Source organism: Chironomus tepperi, unplaced genomic scaffold (assembly GCF_022539635.2).
Source record: "Chironomus tepperi strain 1889 unplaced genomic scaffold, CSIRO-AGI_Ctep_v1 contig_12, whole genome shotgun sequence".
Taxonomy (NCBI): Eukaryota; Metazoa; Arthropoda; class Insecta; order Diptera; family Chironomidae; genus Chironomus; species Chironomus tepperi.
Genome location: NW_027226134.1, coordinates 491810 through 507564, shown reverse-complemented (window position 1 = coordinate 507564; position 15755 = coordinate 491810). Strand labels below are relative to the sequence as shown.

The 15755-nt window shown below is 31.1% G+C and overlaps 2 protein-coding genes across 4 annotated transcripts; one reads left to right on the top strand and one right to left on the bottom strand.

Moving 5' to 3' along the window:
• Positions 1–3223: 3223 nt before the first annotated feature.
• Positions 3224–5950, bottom strand: LOC139088268 (putative RNA-binding protein Luc7-like 2). 3 transcript variants are annotated; one of them, XM_070637432.1, is made up of 5 exons: positions 5766–5815; positions 5609–5700; positions 5216–5316; positions 4408–4506; positions 3224–4348 (listed from the first exon to the last, which is right to left on the bottom strand). In XM_070637432.1, exons 4-5 carry the CDS (start codon positions 4501–4503, stop codon positions 3611–3613), a joined length of 834 nt encoding a protein of 277 aa, XP_070493533.1. In that variant the 5' UTR covers positions 4504–4506; positions 5216–5316; positions 5609–5700; positions 5766–5815; the 3' UTR covers positions 3224–3610. The 3 variants fall into 3 exon arrangements, with proteins under 3 accessions (XP_070493533.1, XP_070493515.1, XP_070493523.1); XM_070637414.1 differs by lacking the exon at positions 5216–5316 and having other exon boundaries at positions 5766–5950; XM_070637422.1 differs by having other exon boundaries at positions 4408–5316.
• A 75-nt stretch (positions 5951–6025) lies between these two features.
• LOC139088626 (myotubularin-related protein 9-like) lies at positions 6026–8909 on the top strand. The gene is made up of 4 exons (XM_070637884.1): positions 6026–6395; positions 6463–6737; positions 6803–7824; positions 7891–8909. The coding sequence occupies exons 1-4, from the start codon at positions 6231–6233 to the stop codon at positions 8172–8174; spliced, it is 1746 nt and encodes a 581-aa protein (XP_070493985.1). The 5' UTR covers positions 6026–6230; the 3' UTR covers positions 8175–8909.
• Positions 8910–15755: the final 6846 nt, after the last annotated feature.

The window sequence follows — 15755 nt, the reverse complement described above, 5'->3', positions numbered from 1 at the left end:
AACTCGAATTATCGGGAATTATCATAAATAAATATATTTGCACATCTGATTTTCGTTCATCAAATGCCCTTTCCGTTTATTTAATTCTGATCAATACTTCAAAATCGTATGTAGCAATAGAAAGGAAGAAAGAAAAAAAGAATGTGAAGTGAGTCTACTTATCATAAATAATGTTGGTTCCTTTACTATTCCTCGTCCAAATATTTATTCGAATGATAATGTTTTTATTGCACATGGATTCATCTCAATAGTCTTGCTGTACATATGAGTAAGTTTTAGGTCAAATTGACCAAATTGGCTGACTATAATACTTGAATAATATTAAACAACACAAGTGAAAGAAGTGCTGATGATGATGGTGATAATCTCATGGGATGAAATAAAATATTTTTACGTATATAGCATAAAGGAAGAAGACCAACTGAGCATTTTAAGGGAATTTTCTCTTTTTTCACTCAATTTTCTTCCTTTTTATCTTTTTTCTTGCTGCCGAGAAAATTCAATTATCGAAAATATTTTTTTTTTTCCTCATCTTTTGAGTTATTTTCACACTTTCAGACCATCCATGTCTCTTATTGCCATTCCAATTGTACAATAATAATAAATAAATGATAGAAAGTCGAGGTAGTGAGGCAGAGAGATGTTTATGAGGAATGGTCATCAATATTTTTTTGTTCCATTCCTTTATTCCATTCCCATGACAAATACATCAGCATTAAAATAATAACCTTTATCTATTCAGATCATTGGATTCAGGTTGAGAGCTGCAACTAGGGCGATTCGCGGGTAATGATTGTTTGACGAGTGAGGGTGTGCCAGACTACTGCACTCAGTAGACCTACAGTTTGTAGTGGGATTAGAGCTGTGCTAGGATTCTTCATCCGAAGGGTTCGTCGGATCGCTTGACTCTGTAGAGTTGCAGTTTAAAGTAGGGATCAGAACCACTCTTTTAATGACTGTATTGTCACCTTATTGCCTATTAGGGTTTCTGGAAGCGGTTTTCCAAAAACCGCAAAACCGCACTTTTTGACCTTAAAATGCGGTATTTAGAAAACCGCGGTTTTGAATGAAAAAACCGCAGTTTTAGAATTTTATATGGAAAAAATTCATTTAAATCCACAAAATGTAAATTTTTGAAGATAAATTCGAAAATTGATATAAATTCTCTATTAACTTGAAAAGCTGGACTAAAATCTTGCAAAATTTTGAGAAAAAACTTTATTCTTAAAAGATTTTACAACAAATAATTTTTTTGACTATTTTATCAACCAATTTGGAACTGAATCTTAATAAAATGGAGGAAAATAGAAAGATTTAATACTTTTATGCATAAAACTCCAAATTTAAATTTTTTCAAAAAATTTGATACATTTGTATGAAAATTGAAAACCGCAAAAAACCGCAAAACCGCGGTTTTTGAAATTCTGAAAAACCGCAAAACCGCGGTTTTGGAAAAGCGCGGTTTTTCAGAAACCCTATTGCCTATAGCCTACAAAGGGAGGCTGTGAGCCGCGTTTCACATATGATTCGAAAAAGGACAGGTGAAAAAGTCTTTCTGGCCGAGTCTCGATCCCAAGACCGATTGGTCGGTCGGATCAGAATAATTAGATACCGAAGTACTAAACCATTCCGCCACCGAGTCACCTCGACTCTCATCAACATTAAGTCCATTCTAATTGCAGCTTCAATATGGAAACCAGAGTTGGCAGGACTCCAGTTGGAGTCCGGACACCCAAAGTCCTTCCAACTCTGCAAGACTCTCTCCCTGAAACTATGAAAATCTCAGAAATTACACATAAAATAAACTAGGGAAGGAACTAGAATTAAAAAGCGTAATTTGACTTAATCAAATCACATAGAAAAATATTTTTGGTCAATCAACTGACACGATCAATACCTCAATTGTATATTGAATGCTATTGATGTTGAGATGATGATGATGATTATGCTGGAAACGGAAGTTAATCAAGTGAATATTATTCTTTCTCATTCTGTTATTTCCACCCTAACATTTGATTGATCACAAAGAATGTTAGTGACGTAATTCCAGTCAGTCATATGAAAATGATATGTCTTATGACATGAGTCAAGACAAAGGCTGCTTAAATGACGCACTAAGAAGAAATTAAAAATGCGAATAATTTAATTTTATGCAGATCTGAAAAGTCATTTATCTTTAAAGCATAAATTGAAGACAGAAACAATATTTTACATAATTTCATCATTGATTCCTGATATATTATTATCTTACCCTCTTTTTTTTATCAAGTATGCATGTACACCAGTGTAATTTTAAACATGACATTTCATCTGTTCCTCATTCTCAATTGCAATTTTGACTTCTACCCTACTTTATATTGCGAAAAAAAGTAATAATAAATAAATAGAAATGCTGAACATCGTTTACTGTTCTATATAATTTGGCAATAAATTAAGAAAATGACTAATGATGTGTATTATATTGTTATGTTGTTCCTTCCATTTGATTATGGATGTAGGTAATTCAAATATGCAGAAAATAAGGAAGCAAATTACGAAACAACTGCAAGATCTAATTTTAGAATTGAGAAATTGACAATAATTTCACCAAATCATCGAGGATGAACTTGATTCTAAGTCTATTGGAAATAATTTGGTGCTATTTTCTTATTAGGTGTAGGAAAATTTCACTAGAACTGCTGGTTAACAGGGGATAAAATGCAATTATAGATTAACGCAATATTTAGTTCCCTAACAGGACGATAGACCGCGTTTAGGTACCGTAGTGGTATTTCTGTATCATGATAGTACGCTCTTGGTCTGCTAGGGGTTGTATCTATTAAAGGAATTGAAGCAGCTTATTGAAAACATTTGGATCTTAGGTTCGGTAATTAATGTAAGCTCTCGTTCCAATTATTTAGTGAATTTTGTACGGAGTCAAGTCAATTCATGTCGACTTTTCCATACAAAATCTGAGTCGACTTCGAGCTCAAGTTGTAACGCATCCAGATCCGTTCCATAGAAGCTTTCTGCGGTGAATTTACGGCTCTTGTTTCTATTATCATTCTAACAACATCACTCATGATCCGTTTTAACATTTTACATTGCCTAATTCTTAGTACCAGTCATTAAACTGCTACACTTAAGAAGGGAAGGGTTTATCTAATAACATAGTCTCCAAGTCGAAGCATGGTTCCAGTAAGTAAGTAAGGATCACACTCACCTTATTAAAAATAAAACAACATTATTTTTAATTTACGTTTTTATTTCAAAAAAATTGAGAGAAAAAAAACTATAATAATATTAAATGTTTTTGTGTGTATGTATCAATGTTTAATATAACTTTATATCATCCTCATTCATCTTTATCCGTTATGTATTTAATTATCATATACAATTATGTTAACGATTGCAGTAGTTACAGATAATCATTTCACTTGTTATTTAAGATTAATATTATTATTTTTTTGTTGTTGTCTTACTTTACTTCTTTTTATGAAAAATTGGGACAGTTTGACGACCAGGAATAAAGTCGACATGTTTTAGAATTTTTTTTCATCATTTAAAAAAAGATTCCAGAAATAAAAAAAAAATTATTTCCTCAATTATTGAAAAAAAGAAAAGAAGGGATTTAACGTCGATCACGTTCACGTGATCTATCACGTCTTTTATATGAAGACGAATGACCTTTCGGCGATCGACTACGACGTGAATTATTGTGTGGTGATCTAGAACGTCGTGAATCATAACGAGATGAAGAGGACTTATTATTTTCACGTTTTGAATCATACTTGCGCTCACGACTCCTGCTTCGATGAACTCTCGATCTTCCATCTAATTCACGAGCTCCTACATATCGTCGACGATCAGATGATGACTCATATGATGAACGATTACGGGAACGATCAATATCTTTCTTACGTGGTGCAGCCGTTTTTTCCAATTCAGTCAGTTTCTCGCGAATTGACAAGAAGCCTAAATGTAATTTACCACCAAAGTGATCAGCTAAACGGACATCATTGTCATGTATTCCCAAATAAGCGGAACAGACTTCACAAACACGTAACTTTTGCTGTTGATAGCTACTTGCTGGTATACTTGAGCGATATTCATGCTCAGCACGAGCCTTTTTTGCACGCAATTCTTCAATCTCACCCATAAGTTGCATCGATTCCTCAACTTGACCTGCTTCACCTAAAGCCTCGGCTTTTGCCAATTTTTTACCTATTTCCTCAGCTAATTCATGGACGGCATTTGCTTTTGTTTGAACTTCCGCTGATAGCTCTTCTTGTGTTTCAGCTAGTCTGCGTTTTGCTGCTTCAGTACGTCTATCGCAGTCAGCAATGAATGCTTGTAAATGCTCCATTGCCTGCAAAATTAAGGATTGTTAGAAAATTTGAGGATGAATGGATATAGAGCATGACTTACCTCAACATCATAGAAATAGTCTTTCTTCTGCTGTGCTTTCTCATAATCAGCACGTAACGCCAAATCGTGAACTTTTAAGCACTCCCCCAAGTCCATTCGCTAGACATTATCATGTAATGTAAAAAGGATAAAGAAAGTAAGCCCACCCGTTTTTGTTTAGGTCGATCAATGACCAAACATCATTGGGCAAGAATACAGGAGAAAAAAATACAATTTTTCATTTAGTATAATTAAAAAAGAAAAAATGTTTTTTCATCATAAATAATGGAAAAATAGAAAATATGAAAGAAAATAAAAGAATATCAAAAAATTCTACAATTAAAATTGTGAAATTTTTTTTTTTTTAGTTTTGTTTAGATTTTTTTTTAACTTTTTTTTCTTACCAAATTATGTAGATTTTTTATATGTGTGTGACAGAAGGTATCGTAAGTCAATAATATTCGATTTCGAACGATATACAGTAATAAAACATGAGACAAAAAATTTCATTTTCTGATTTTTGCGAACTTGCGAATTATTAAGTATAGTTTAATTAATTTTTTTTCCTGCCAGCAATAATTTTTTAATTAAATTTTTTTTGATTTTTTTTTAGCTGATTTTATTGAAAATTTTTATGTTACGTACCCCAAACGAACTTAATAAGTTTCATGACGATAAGTGTCAAACCATTGATTTTTTTTATTTGTATTTTAATTAATTAATTATTCTTTTAAAAGTACCGAGCATATAGCATAACGAGTATCTCATAAATCAATGATTTGAACATTAATTAATTTCACTTATCGATAGCACGAAACTTGCTACTTACAACAACATTTTCGGCCTATTTCAATCAATCTTTTTCGGACATAAATATGTACATCCAGCATAGCATCATAAATCATGTAAATCCACGTAATTTTGTTGGGGCTGATTGAATATGTGAATATGAATTCGAAAAAGGGCAAATTGTGAATTTTTTAGTTTATCGAAACAAGACTAAGGAGAGTCATGGATATATTTTATATTATAATTAAAAATTCAAACAAAAAAAAAGAGAGGAGAGTTTTTACACAAACTAACTAAACTGATTCCTAGACTGTGTTTTTTTTTACTTTTTTTTAAATATCATGAAATAAGACCTTCTGGAAGATCATTAAACTTACAGTGCAAGTCTAATACTTCCGAAAAGTTGTCTACAACTAAGAATGAGATTACTCACCGTTGTTGCGAGGATATCATGTGGACAACAACCGACTAGAAATGATTTGCAGACTCGAGCATCGCTGAATTTAATTGAATTTGAAACCTCACCTAAAAATTTCATCGCATTTTTTTAATAAATTTGAAAATTGATAAGACAAAATTTTAAAAATTACCATTTCTGCCAGTTCCCATGAGCTGATCCAGCATTGCACGCATCTGATCGTGAGCAGTCATGTTTATAAATATAATTAAACACTTTTTAACTCTTTAAAATACGATTTATGTGATTAAAATTCATAAAATAAAAAAAATTTCAAAAACTTTTTTTTTAATTTCTTTTTTAACAAGCTTGCGTTGATTTTCCCCTTGATTTTGAATTTTTGAAAACCGTTAAAAACTTTTGTTTACATTTTTCAAAATTTTTTCACAAACTTTTATTGTCATTTGAATTTAATTAATTTTTTGAGGAATTTACATTTTATTACAGTGTAATAATTAATTATTCCCATCAATTAATACGTGGATCATTAGATCAGTGTAGAGGAATGCAGCATAACTTTTCACAAGGACACAAAAACAGCAACAACAAATAAACATTCAATTTTTTTTCTTTCCAAACTTTTTTTTGGTTCCTCACAATGGATTTTTGTGAATTTATACAGACACCGAAATTAGATAGCGTAATTCTACATCGACAATTGAAGCATCCAATAAGAGGTACTTTATGCCTAACATTCTCACACATAATAGTTAGTGCTAGAAAGAGTGAGAATGAAAAAAATTCTGATGATGAAGAATTATGGGTAAGATAAGACTTTTTATGCCTTAAATCCAGCTGTACATGACTGATATTTCCCTTATCTATTATAGCTTCTACATCAGAGCATCGATACAATTGAACGTAAGCCTTATTTAGTCAATGGGCAATTAATGAATGTCAATGTACCAGGAAAGGGCCACAATATTGTGTTAAAATTAAAAGACTTGAGGATAGTGACTTTAGAGATTCCAACCGCCCAAGATTTCCTTAGTGTGGCATCATCAATTGAGCAATTAAGTACATTAAAGGATCCAAAAACACTTTATGCATTTTATTATCGTCCAATTTATCATTTATATTTGGAAAATGGATTCTCAATATTCAGGTATGAGACATAACATATGGTACGACTTTTATGACCTAAATAGCATAAATGATTTTATTTTTTAGACCAGAAATAGAATTTTCAAAACTTCTCGCATCAGACGAGTGGCGATTATCGACAGTCAATGAAACATACGAGATATGTCCAAGTTATAGTGGCAAGCTTATAGTTCCAAAATGTATTACAGATGAACAAATCATACAATCGTCAACATACCGTGATCTCGGACGATTCCCATTAGTTTCTTATAAGCATGAAAACGGTGCAGTTCTTATGAAATCATCACAACCGAATATCAATCATACCAAACGATGTAAAGCTGATGAGGCCATCCTTAATTTCTTATTAAATAAGACACAACGAGGATATATCATAGATACAACAGGTGGTAAGAATAAGTGGAGTTGTGAGAATGACCAGCATTATCATCTGTGGAAGAAGTTCATTCGACCAATCGGAAATATTGCTCATCCATCAAGCTATCTTGAATGTTTCTCTAAATTAATCGAAGCATGCAATGACATGTCGTCATCAACTGAGAAATGGCTTTCAAGACTTGAATCTTCCGGATGGTTAACATTAGTATTAAATTCACTGAACACAGCATGCATTGTAGCACAATGTATAGCACAGGAAGGAGCACCAGTTTTAGTCCACGGTGGTCAAGGAATGGATTCAACACTTATTGTCACTTCCCTCGTTCAAATTATTTTAAATCCAGACAGTCGAACATTCCGCGGACTTCAAGCCTTAATAGATAGAGAATGGATACAAGGCGGACATCCATTTGGTACGCGAAATGCTCAATCTTGTTACACACCACCACAAAATCGACTAAAGTCATCTGGAGCTAGTTTTGTTCTGTTCCTTGATTGCGTCTATCAACTTTATCAACAATTTCCATTAAGTTTTGAATTTGATCCTCAATTATTGATTATGTTATTTGAGCATAGTTACTTCTCACAATATGGAACATTCATTGTAGACAATGAAAATGAACGAATGGAACTGATGGCATTTACAAAGACAACATCATTATGGTCACACCTTAATCGACCAGATGTCATAACTAATCTCTTAAATGCTGGTAAGTCTTGATTATTCCTATATTTAGTTCACTTGGTTATTACTGTCTTCCTTACTATTTAAACAGCTTATGAACCAAATCAATCCATCATATGGCCATCAGTCGCGCCTGTCTCAATCGTTCTCTGGTCAGACCTTTATTTGAGATTTGTTGTTGAAAATAATCAAATTAAAAAGATTAAACATCAAGTTGAGACGATGGTGAGTACTGAAAAGGAATTGAGGTCGCGTGTAATACGGCTGAGGAAGCAGTTGAATGATTTATTGAAGGAATATGAGGAGCTTAATGATGACAAGGAGAAAAATGACGACAATAGTAAAAATATTAATGTCTTGAATGGTGCTATGTAATTTATTTTACTTTCAATCTGTTAAAGATGTCATTAGTGACTGACAAAAGTGCATTTTTTCGGTATTCAAAATTAACGGTCGAAAAATATTTGAAATGTAACGGTCGAAAAATATTTGAAAAGCAACGGTCAAAAAAAAATCAAATTTTTGAATTTTCAAAAAATAACCGATAAATTGATTTTCACTAAATTTTCATAGAATTTTCTGGAAAAATGCACTTTGGAACCTTTTTTTCAATTATGAAGAGCATCTTCTTAACTCTACGGTCTAAAATGCTTTAATATTGCATTTTTATATGCCTTAATTATCAATACAAATGAAATATTTTATTTTATGACTTATAAATTGATTATTTTCCAACCTCTCTGTACTGCCGATATTCCACGCAATATGAGGCTATGATTGAACCCGATAGATAGTGTATGTAAATAAATTTAAAAATATGTCTCTCTATATTCAATAATATTTAAGATATGTTAACAAATAACCAATTTGCAATTAAAGAATTTCAAGATCAATTTTTTTCTAAAAGAATGTCGCTAATATCTAAAAACATACCTAAATGTAATGAAAAATGAATTTAAATGAATAATGATAATAACTATGAGCATGATAAGATCTATCTAAGATGTATCTAGTCATATGTGAATTATGTTTTTCCTGAAATTTATGTACAACGATGTATTACCAGAATTTGAAATCGATCAATTAAAAAATTTTAATGTAAACAGATAATTCAAAAAATGTTGTAAAACCTTTCAATTCCATGAAATTTTAGAAACATTTGTAAAGTTTTCAACTATTTTTTAAAAATCAAGAAACCTTATAAATTTAGATTTTCAGGCATTTGTAAAGCTTTATGAAATAATACAAAAACCTTATAAATCCACAAAAATTATGAAAATTTGACATTTGAGTAGTTTTTGGTCAAGAATATGAAACATTTGAATGGTTTTTGATCAAGAAAATGAAACATTTGAATGGTTTTGATCAAGAAAATAAAGCATTTGAATGGTTTTTTATCAAGAAAATTAAACATTTGAATGGTTTTGATCAAGAAAATGAAACATTTGAATGATTTTTGATCAAGAAAATGAAGCATTTGAATGGTTTTTGACCAAGAAAAAGAAACATTTGAATGGTTTTTGACCAAGAAAATAAAACATTTGAATGGTTTTTGACGAAGAAAAATGAAAATTTTGAAAAACTTTAAAGAAATTTAAATTTAACTATAAATTAAGGTAGAATTGCATACAAAAAACCTTTTCTATAGCCCCATATGCTTCCAATCACAAGGAAATTCTCATCAGGTCAATTATACAACAACTCAATTCCAATAGAACATATCAATTGAGTTATTTTCTATCCATCAGATCTCTCCAAAATTCATTATATTCCAGTGACTTTTTACTGTAAATGCCCTTAAAGCTTAAAACAAAAAAATTTTATTTCTCATTTAATCTGAAATTTTTATAAACTCGATGTGTACACCAATAAAAAGAGAATTAAATAAAAAGTATTCATTCCAATATGAAAAGCCTTTTGTGCTTTAATTTCAGCAAAAAAATTGTCAATTTGAGACAAAAACCAGCCGCAAGATTCAAATTTCTTCTTTTTATTGCCGTAAATAATGAATTTGGGTTTTCGAAGAATTTTAATTTTTTTTTGTGAAAAAGTCCACAAGTCAAATCACGAGCAGATGTGCTGTTCAAGGAAGATAACAGAGTGAATTGAGATTTTACCTCTAGACAATTTGAATTCACTTAATATTCATGAATTTTTTTTTTATCAATACCAAAAGAACTTATTACTACCTGCTTTTATGCATATTGAGCTGTTCATGCATATCAGGATGTGAAGGATATGAAAATAGGAAGCATGATTATGTAATAAATGGGGAGATTTATTGACTAGGGAATTTAAAATATTGTTAAATAGCTGAAAAAGTATTTGTTCTTATCGAGTGACTTTGGTGCATCCAGCTATTAGAAATTGATTAGTTAACAAATACAAATCCCTCCTCAATCCTTTAAAATGCATGATTATGTTAACATTTGTTTAAATCCATATAGAAAATAGCATTTGCAACGGTTATTCGAAATTCAAATTTAGTAAAATGTTTCATTCGCAGCCAACTTCAGGTATGTTTACACATTAAATATGAACGAAATTTAAATAATGAATTATCGAATTTAGGAATGATTACAAGAATTAAGACTATGTGATGTTCCAATAGCTTAATAAAACTGATCTAACAATGCTTATTTGAGCTTTCTACGATGTCTGGTAAACGAAATTTTAATGACAGTCGGACGGCCGGACAAAATGTTTTGCTAAGCTATTTTTTTCGTCAAATTCTGCGGCCACGTTGATGTCAAGGCCAATTCGAATCTTGCCATCAATACCCCGAAAATGAAGAAGGTTCGAGAAGGCTCAACCACGAAGCTTTTATGCTCCTTTTGGCGTCCATATGGCTGCCAAATTTAGGAGGCTTCAATTGGATATTAGTAAAAGAGGTTTTGTTTATCCTCCTTGGCGGAGCCATCTTTATTTGTAACGCTCGGGTACGTCTTCACATCGATGTCTTATCTGTCTGATGTGGAATGAATAATGCATACAAATTAAAGGTAAGTAGTCACGAAAAAGTAAATAACTAGCACTTTATAGCAAATAACATAACAAATTCTCTCTGACATGATTTATATGAATGATTAATAGCTTAATGAAGTGTTAATTCTTGAATAACATTCTCACATTAAGAACTAGAATAAATACCAAATGTCATTATGTGCTACAAGTAGCTTTAATCCTAAGACAACATTTTCATACGACTGACATTTAGCATAACATAATATGTTTTCACAGGATTCAAAAGAATCTCATTTGTATGCTAAATTCTATACAAGTTTTAGGCTAAATGCTTTAAAAATAAATTTTTCCCATTCAACACTCAATGAATAAAAATGAGAAAGAAAAAAGTGTTAATGTGGAAATGAAATGTATTATTTAATTGCGGTACGAAAAATTTACATGCTTTGTATTCCTCTGTTAAAAATTAATAAAGGTCTGATGAGTTTCAATTCATTCTCGCTCTGATAAACTCTAACAAAAATTCTTCGAATTAACTTTCGGGCATTGAAAAATTGTAACGCAGTTCTGTAAGGTATGGTATGTAGGTTTATGATGAAAAGCATAAAATATTTACCTTAAATGTGCTATGTGGGTGAGCATGTTTGACATTTTTGTGCTAAAATTCGATGAATTTTAAGTGATTTTCAATATATTCAGTGCTAAAATTTGAATTAGTTTGCTGTTGGAAGGTTCTCAAACATTTGAACGCTGTTGAAAGGTTCTCAGACATTCTGAAAGTTGTTAAAAGATTCGAACATTCTAAAAGCTGTTGTAGTGCTTTACAGTTTTAGAATGCTGTTGTAAGGTTTTCACAACCTGAAAGATGTTGAATTGATTTACTGTAGTTCAGAATACTGTTGTAAGGTTTTCATTTGTTATTAGAATGCTGTTGTAAGGTTTACAACGAAAAGTTTCAAACTTTTCTGAATTTTTTTGATAGTTTTGAAGCACTTCAAAATCTGTTGTATGGTTTTCAATAATCCTAAAACTGTTGTAAGGTTCCAATTGTAGCACAACTGACATTTTCTTTCGTGTAAATGTCCATTATAATACTTATTACCCTCTTTGCATTAAACGATCATGTCCTTTTAATGAAAGAAACCACAAAGCACATAATTTTTTTTATTGCTGACTTGTCACACAACTTGAACCTTTCCGAATGAGCAATTTTTCATTATAATAAATCTGTGGACAAAAAAAGGAAGTTTCGTGAATTATTTCTGAAAAATAATTCTTTTTATGGGCTTACCAGGCATATTTTGTAATACAATTAAGAGTGGTCAATAATTTATTCCACAAGTTACTGGTTATAATGTAAATAAAGCTGCCAAAAATGTAATTGGATGTAAATTGAGACTTTTTTAAATTGAAGAACATTATTATTTAGGATAATAAAGCCTTTTAGTTGCTGTGCAGCTTTTAATCAGCTGGTTAGAGTGCCGATCTCGATTATGCAGCTTTATGCAATGATTCACTTAACAATGTAAAAGATGTTTATTGTTTGACGATTGAAAACAGACTGAATATTCCAAAAACAAGGGGTTTGCAACTATGACAGGGGAGAATCAACTAATTAAAGTTGCAAATACAATTTGAATATGAAATGACCGTTGATATGTTGTCAACAAAGCAATTAATTCTGGAAAGCTCAAACCTTAAAATCACTTTTGGAACCCAAATCACATGAAAACGGATGAAAACAAATTATTCAAACCAAAAAGTCATGACTCATTAACAGTCACGAAGGAGTCAATTTAAATGATTTGCTGGTTTAAGGATGAACAAAACGAAGAAAAATTTCCTCTTAATAATCAACAGGCTCCCACACAGTATCGCATTCATTATGCGGTCTCTCTCTCGTTCTGTTCACTGAAAAACAAGTAATTGATGAGGCAGCATTTACAATTTTCATCACGATCTCACAGTTCAAAAATGCTCCGACACAGAAATGAGCAGTGCTGAAAATCGCAATGTTAAAGGAACAAAAATCAATCACACAGTATGCAAAGTGTCTCTTTTTTCTGTCTCTTTATTAAATTAACTTGTCAAAATAAAAAATATATTTATATATCATATGGATGTATGTATATCGTCCCCCATAATAATGTTTAACATACTCAAATAAAAGAAAAGGAAGAAAATAAAAGAAAATTGCGAATTTCCAATGCGTATGACATTTTTATAACTTTTCTCGTTTAGATTTAGATACAAGTTTGCTTTCGAAGCTTTACACTGATGTTGAGGAATGTGTAAGTAATGTTCAATAAGAGTTCATCATGCATTCAATGAATGGGTTACAGTAAGTAATATTTTAGAGCTTTTTGTAGATAGAGAAAACAGATATGATGGACTTTTTGTGCATGTTTCTTCCATTATTCAATAAAAGGTCAGGTCATGTAGTTAATATGCTTGCTCCATTTGCAGATCATTTACTATAACAACATTCATTGAACTACAATGAAGAATTTTACTTGTCATGATTCATTCATGCTTTCAAGACATTGCGTGGGGTGCTGAATATTGTCTTATCAATTGAAATGCTCATAAATTGCCACTGGATGTGATTTTTTATGAGAAAAAGTAATTGAAATATGAAATTATTGTGAAATATTAAGAATTTGGATTGCAGAATCTACCTACGATGCTTAGATTCATCCTTAGTACATTCCATGAGTACATCAAACTCCAATTTAAAATTTGTTTGACTTCCAAAACTTTTCAAAAATTTGTAACTCGATTTTCAACAATTTTGCTTATTTTAGCTTCACTGGATCTTTAAGTAATCAAACTACATGTTTTCCAGCATCTAAAGATCAATATTATGACGTCCACAAAGCTTGTTTTGATGTGAATTTTCAAGAAAAATCAAATTGATATAACTTTGTTTACAAAAATTTGAAGGTTTTACAAAAGCTTTAGAAAATTTGAAAATTCAATCAAAATAGCATCAAATGTAGGATATTTATGTCTTGGATCTCAATATTCGTTGCAATATTAAAAGCTTGTATTCAGAAAAGCATGAATCATTAATGAACAGTTAGTTCCTCTTCATATTTATCTCTTAATTTCATTTTTTAAAACAAGAAAAAAGGTAAAATTTGAAGAATCAAAAATTAATAAAATTTATGTCTCATGAGATCTTTATAGTGTAGGTAGTTGATAATACTAAACAAGAGCTTTTAATGTTCATTAGATATTAAGAGGAAGTCTTTAATATTTTCTTAAAATTTCTCCTCTTTTAACATTTTTATTTTTCATTTTTTTTTACTTTCCTTCTTCGAAGAAAAATTCATCATTACTTAATATCTCCTTTTTCTGGATGTATTTTTTTTCTCATTTTCTTAATGTTATTAAATTTTCATCATGATCTTTTATTTCGTAATAAGATTTAACATTTAGAAAGCATGTAAAAATAGAATTTATTACACATAATCACTGAATTTTCATCATATCGCAAAACGTTTTACCGTGTAAGATTTTTCATCATACTTTAAAGTAATGATTTCGATCAGGGGTGGTGAGAAAGTCAGCAACTGTCATTTTTTATTTAAAATTTTATTCAGAAAAAAATTTTAAATTGCAGGAAATTATCAAATTTAATTTTCAACGGTTTTTCATGATTTGAAAATTTCAACCGTCTTTTAAAATTTGAAATTTTAAATTTTCATCAGCTTTGGTGAATTCAAATTTAAATTTAACAGTTTTTATTAATTTGAAATTTTTAACCGTCATTTTAAATTGAAAAGTTTCTTCAGCTTTAGTGAATTCAAATTTTAACAGTTTTTTAACAATTTGAAATTTTTAACAGTCATATTTTGTTAGAAATTTTCGTGAAATGTCAAAATTTCAAAACAATGCTCAAAAAATTTGTTACTGTAATTTTAAATTTAAATTAGTCAGCTTAGAAAACTCAAATTCAAAATTTAACGATCAAAAATTTCATAACCGTCATTTTTAATTTTAAATTTTGAATTTTTTAGTCTTGGAATTTTCAAAAAATTATTTAACGGTTCTTAAACTTGTCAGCTCTGCCACCCCTGTCGTCTCATTTTTCATCGTCCTCATACGTACATCAAGTCACAACATACTTGCTTATGAAGATGTGAAAGGAAGAGAGCATGATTGAGTTTAATCAATCATCACATTTTTATTGCATACAGCCTGAAACATTATTTCTCCGAATCAGACAAGATTCATCAGGTGGCATTTAAAGAAGAGCTTGAAAGTTTTTAAAAAAGTGAACAAAGAAAAATTGAAGATTTATTGGATGTGGGATGTAAGAGTAGATGATGAAGAGATTTATGGATTTTTATCATTTTCTGTGTCGACAGCATGATTGCTTACTGAAGGAACGTCTCAGACGTAATCAAAAAATACTCTATGGATTGTATTGAAAGTAATTTAAAGCCACAAGTTGCATGGATGAACAAACTTTATGCAATTTTATCCGAAATTCATTTCACATGTCGTCCAATATGTATTGTATATCCATCATATGACATTCAACAATGTGTTGAACAAATCCATGCTACAGTTTAGAAATCCCTATCCTATTGCTGTTCGAAGTAGAGACGATATCTAGCAGTGGTGGGCAACCTTTTTCGTGGCCACCTTGATCGTGAACTTTGATCGAAACCGTCCACGACATACAGCTAATGGTGTGGCACACAGCATGTGGTGCACGACACACATGAGTTGCACACAACATGTGGTGTGCGACACACATGAGTTGCACACAACATGTGGTGTGCGACACACATGAGTTGCATACAACATGTGGTGCACGACACACATGAGTTGCACACAACATGTGGTGCGCGACACACATGAGTTGCACACAACATGTGGTGTGCGACACACATGAGTTGCACACAACATGTGGTGTGCGACACACATGAGTTGCATACAACATGTGGTGTGCGACACACATGAGTTGCATACAACATGTGG